Source organism: Anabrus simplex, chromosome 2, assembly GCF_040414725.1.
Source record: "Anabrus simplex isolate iqAnaSimp1 chromosome 2, ASM4041472v1, whole genome shotgun sequence".
NCBI classification, from domain to species: domain Eukaryota; kingdom Metazoa; phylum Arthropoda; class Insecta; order Orthoptera; family Tettigoniidae; genus Anabrus; species Anabrus simplex.
Window position 1 is genome coordinate 935110745 of NC_090266.1, and position 6000 is coordinate 935116744.

Genomic DNA, 6000 nt, shown 5'->3' on the forward strand with positions numbered 1-6000 from the left:
AACAAGTTCCTTGTAATTTACAGTTTTGTGACAAGAATTTAATTGATGTTATGTGTTTCTGTGTTGAGTAAGCCATGATTACCGATAGAGAGATAGAACAACAACTTGGTAAGGGGTCGAATGTTGAATCAAGAGATGTTGACATTTAGGATTTGCAATGTGATGCCACCTTTTCCGAGTCTGAATTAGACAGTAGTTTGTGTAGTGAGGACACTAGCAAAGATTCCGGAGCTGCATCGGGCAATGATTCAACCAAATCACCAGCCAGTGACAATTACTGGTGAACATTCTCAGGTTTGCAGAAACATTGTATTTATTTACACGTAGCCCCAGTTTACAATTTCATCTGAGTGCCAAAACTCAACCAGTATGTAAGAATAAAGCAATAATAAACTCCAGTCCACATTATTTTCCTTGCCATTAATAATTGAATTCTGCTGGTTGCGTATGTTACCCCATAGGGGGTGATAAATGTCAGAGAAATTCCACTGTCTGTTGCACAATGCACAGCATGCTGAGAAAGGAATGGGCACTGCGCTGCACTCTATGAACACCTTACGTGAACAAGCAATGCAATACAACAGCGAATGGTAGCACTAGTTTCGTGCGACAGCCTGAAGTTGAGAGGCCTGGACACACTATTTTGTATGAGGGTCCGTCACCCCATGATCGTCTTCAAAGTGTTAAGTGCCTTCGTATACAGGACCTATACCAATCCATATTTTAAAACAATGACGTTCTCTCCATGAAAAAAATCATACGTGTCTATGTTTGATATGTACTACCCTACGAGTAGAAAACCTTACCGATGAAGAGCAATGCCGGGTTTTCTGTTCCTGTCACTTCTATTGTTGCACCCATAAACACAACAAAGGCCCATGATAAACAACGGTTACATTTGGCTACTTGTCATATGTAACTCAGTGGGTAATGACTAGCAACTAGCACGCACTGCTCCCCGGCCGGCCGTGGTGCCGAACAATATGGCTGCCGCTTTCAAGGAGTGGTCCCGTTTGACCTGGCTAAGGGCCACTCCATTACTCTTCTCACCTCTTTGGTCAGAGCACTTACGAAGAGACTTTTTTACAACACCAAAAACCTTGCTTGGGGGTAAAAAGGAATTTCCTCTTGCAGGAAAGATAAAAAATTATGGAAATGTTAGCCGGTGCTTTGTTTTGAAGCCAATAAACTAGAGCATGAAAACATATCATGAACATAATACATTTTGAAACGTTCGCCATGGTGCACATAATGTGATTTGATCCAAATCATGTTTTGTAAGGGAAGGAATACGAAATGATCTTATCTAACTCAACAGCGTTAAAGAGCTTATCATAATTGGTGGGAAACTGTATCAAAGCGTACTCTTGCCTCGAGTACATTTAATAAGTTTTGAAAGAATGCTCCTCATTTGAAATAATGGCCGCATCCAAGGTTTTCTTGTTAAATTCCAGGAAAATATGTGACAGAGTATTCGTGTATATATGGTAAATTTGACAATTCAGCAAGAATAACATTAACAATTGCAACAACAAAAGCAGGTGTAAAACAATAACGAAGAAATAGTGAACTCAGACAAGATGAATGCTGAATCACTTGATAACTTCACGGATATACACCAATGTAGCTTCACAGAACGAACGTGCGCAGATTGTAACCGCATGCCTAGCCACAAGGTAAAGCAGAAGTTCTGTGCTAAGTGTTGCACAATGGTTGTTTGATATGGTCATCATACAGTTGTTACTTGAAGCAATATAGGTTAGTTGTGATGCCATTTTACTTTGTTTTTTCCCTTCTCAAACAATCTGACGTGGCGTAAATGGTGGTAAGCATAAAATATAACAAACGTACATCTTTAGGATGTTAATACATTGCGAGCACAGGAAATCTGAGGGGGACCAACAAAAAATGTTGTAAACAATGGGAAAACTTTGAATACGGGAATGTAAAAGTGGGGTAATACTGTATTTACTGTATTATTGATACTTTTTCTACCTGGAACTATAGAAAACAGTTCATTCTTCGCCTTGATACCCATGTTGTTGTTTGCTTGAGTCATCAGTCCACTGGTTTGATGCAGCTCTCTATGCCACCTTATCCTGTGCTAACCTTTTCATTTCTACGTAACTATTGCATCCTACATCTGCTCTAATCTACTTGTCATATTCATACCTTGGTCTACCCCTACCGTTCTTACCACCTACACTTCCTTCAAAAACCAACTGAACAAGTCCTGGGTGTCTTAAGATGTGCCCTATCATTCTATCTCTTCTTCTCGTCAAATTTAGCCAAATCGATCTCCTCTCACCAATTCGATTCAGTATCTCTTCATTCGTGATTCGATCTATCCATCTCACCTTCAGCATTCTTCTGTAACACCACATTTCAAGAGCTTCTATTCTCTTTCTTTCTGAGCTAGTTATCGTCTATGTTTCACTTCCATACAATGCCACGCTCCATACGAAAGTCTTCAAAAACATCTTTCTAATTCCAATATCAATGTTTGAAGTGAGCAAATTTTTTTTCTTAAGAAAGCTCTTCCTTGCTTGTGCTAGTCTGCATTTTATGTCCTCCTTACTTCTGCCATCGTTAGTTATTTTACTACCCAAGTAACAATATTCATCTACTTCCTTTCAGACTTCATTTCCTAATCTAATATTTCCTACATCACCTGCCTTCGTTCGACTGCACTCCATTACTTTTGTTTTGGACTTATTTATTTTCATCTTGTACTCCTTACCCAAGACTTCATCCATACCATTCAGCAACTTCTCGAGATCTTCTGCAGTCTCAGATAAAATAACAATATCATCGGCAAATCTCAAGGTTTTGATTTCCTCTCCTTGGACTGTGATTCCCTTTCCAAATTTCTCTTTGATTTCCTTTACTGCCTGTTCTATGTAAACATTGAAAAGGAGAGGGGACAAACTGCAGCCTTGCCTCACTCCTTTCTGGATTGCTGCTTCTTTTTCAAAGCCCTTGATTCTTATCACTGCAGACTGATTTTTATACAGATTGTAGATAATTCTCCGTTCTCGGTATCTGATCCCTATCATCTTCAGAATCATAAATAGCTTGGTCCAATCAACATTATCGAATGCCTTTTCTAGATCTACGAATGCCATGTACGTGGGCTTGTCCTTCTTGATTCAATCCTCTAAGATCAGACATAAAGTCAGGATTCCTTCACGTGTTCCTACATTTCTTCTGAAGCCAAATTGATCTTCTCCCAACTCAGCTTCAACTTGTTTTTCCATTCTTCTGTAAATAATACATGTTAAAATTTTGCAGGCATGAGATCCTAAACTAATGGTGCGGTAGTTTTCACACCTGTCAGCACCGGCTTTCTTGGGAATAGGTATAACCATATAACATAGAAAAGTATTAATTACATCAAACTAAGTTATTGTATTAAAAATGCAGACAAATCTTATAAAACTTATAAAAATGAATGACTAGACATCAATTAGTTACAACTCGTAATTATTCTCTCGGTAACACAATCTTATTCTTTGTTTTACATACTGTAACAAACATTTTTTTCCTTGATATCATAATAAGTGTCATTTTAAGTGTATCAAATACCCTTCCTGATGCCAACTCCTATGTCGAATGTATTCACTATTGCACGTTTCTGTGGTGTTCGGTAGTGTAGGCCTGGTGGGTTGTGTGTGTATTAAGAATAAAACACCAGTCCTAAAGCTAGAGGAATGAACTGTCTCTGGCTGCATGCACAACACCAATACTCAGCCGTCGATTCAGTGCACAAAATAAAACTACGGGCCAGCTGAGGGTGCCTGTTGTAGTCCTCCATGTAGTCACGTATTCTTAATTTAGGAGTCAATTCTTATGCCTTGTTTTCTACTTTGGAGCAAGTATAAGGACTCAAGTTGCCAGTTTCTTACCAAATCATTCACAAAAAGTAGTCTTCAGATTAACATGGTCCAATCTTCATTTTTTCGTTGCTTCCAGAAACCTTCAGAAGTACATCTTCAACTCCTTTCTTCAAAATAGTGTAGAGCATTGAAGATGTTCAATTGTAATGCCTTCTTCAATTACACACACAACCTACCACACTATCAACCACTACAGAAACATGCAATAGTGAATACAAATACATCCCACCATATAGAGTTGACATCAGGAAGGCCATCTGGCCATAAAACGGGGCCAGTTCTACAGGTCATACCTGCAACCTCACCAGAAAGCAAGAAAAGCGGGGAAAAAAAGGAAAGGATAGTGTGTAATATATGTTTTAATGTATCTTATTTATCTTGATGTGTTCAAGCAAGAATTAAAATTTCAGCAAATCATTTGTAATAATGTATGAATTTAACAATATCCCATTATAAAATGTACTGAATTTGCCAGTGCATTCAAAGCTGCCGTAAGTGACCTTTTCATTATAGACGCTATTTATAATAGCAGATTTACTCTAATTGTATTTCCTTCATGGTACCTTGTTGTTCTCATTGCAACTGCCAGTTTGGAATGAGAAATAAATCTAAAATTATTTCTTATAAGCATGTGACTGAATTCAGGTGGATCAAGAAATGTGTTGTTTGACTTAATACTTCACTTTTCTTTGTAGGTTTGTTTTGCGGTTGCTGCGGCCAATGGTTTTAGAGAAGGGTCAAAGGTTTACTTTAAGAGATGGAGCTCTGACGTTAGGAACGGGTGTTATTACGAAAGTGCTGCCATCCTTGACTCCAGACCAGAAGAAGAGTTTGACTGAAAGGAAATTGCGTGAACAAGTGGCGTTGTAAGAAGTTTGTAGTGAAGTTGGGAACATTTTAAGTGAGTTGCAGAATTGACTACCAACGAGCTGCAATGAACTTTACAAATCATGAGCCCAATTTGTCTTACCATATGCCACTAGATGTTACAGTACAAGTCTGTTGTTGTGACTTCATGTTTGTTGAAATATTGTTATATAATTTTTCTATTCCTGGTACAGTGCATTGGTACGATTTATGAATAAACAGTACAGGAAATTTAGGATATAAAATAACAAATAATGCTTAAAATTTTAGTAATTTAAATGGTTAATTATCCTGTCTAGCCAAATATTCTCTATGTAATTCATGCTGCAACTCGATACATGTCCCAGTTTTAGGATGTCAGCTTTTACAGGTCATGTCTTACATAGATATGATTTCATAATCCGAAGGAAGTTGGGAACATATTTGTCTCAAGCCATTCATTTCTTTACTTCGTCTCATGTTCTAGTGTTGAGTCTGTTATTAATCTAGAGTATTGCTTCAGCTTTACATCAGAATATTAAATCCCATTTAATAAAACAGAAGCATGGCAACACTGTCCTACCTCACACTACAGACTTTTATTCTGTTAGTAAGTGATCCCGGTTGTGAAAGTAATTTTGTCAGAGACACAAAATCATTTTCTATTTCATTCTTAGTGTTGTATGTTATATTTTCACCATTTTCAGTTCAGCACAAGAATTTGATCTCAACCATGGGATGTGCCCTCTGTGAGAAATGGATTAATGCTAGATTAGTACATACACAAGCAACCACTACTTCAGCAGTTAATGCAATGCATGATAACATCTTAATGAGCAATGTTTGACCATTTTCATTTTAATTAAATGTTTGCTACTACTGTTTACAAACATACATTTGCCAGTCTTCAACCTTTTTACATTTACCTCCTCTCTTATTACTGTGCAGTTGCCCATGAGTAATTTCTTGTGTTGCATTGTTCCAGTGTGTGTAATTTTAAAAAATCTTATCCTGAACTTGTTATTTCATTCTCCTAGGCAAAATATTTCCATTTTTTATTCACCTCAACCTATAACATTAGACAGTTCTTATCATGCAGTTGCAGTTTTGATAATAGTTGCTATTTATTAAACATATAATTTGTCAGAATTTCATGTTTTGAGTATCTCAGAAGTGCCAGGATACTTCAAATCAGTCTTTTAGGAATCTCATTGACGGATTTGAGCTTAAAGATATTTATTATATGCAAAAATCAAGA

At 37.2% G+C, this 6000-nt stretch overlaps 1 protein-coding gene across 1 annotated transcript in view; it reads left to right on the plus strand.

Moving 5' to 3' along the window:
* mEFTu1 (mitochondrial translation elongation factor Tu 1) overlaps nt 1-5370 on the plus strand; it is a 129693-nt gene extending 124323 nt beyond the window's left edge. The window contains exon 10 of the mRNA XM_067139564.2: nt 4592-5370. Coding sequence (XP_066995665.2) covers nt 4592-4766 — 175 coding nt within the window. The 3' untranslated portion in view covers nt 4767-5370. The remainder of the gene's footprint in view (nt 1-4591) is intronic.
* Nucleotides 5371-6000: the final 630 nt, after the last annotated feature.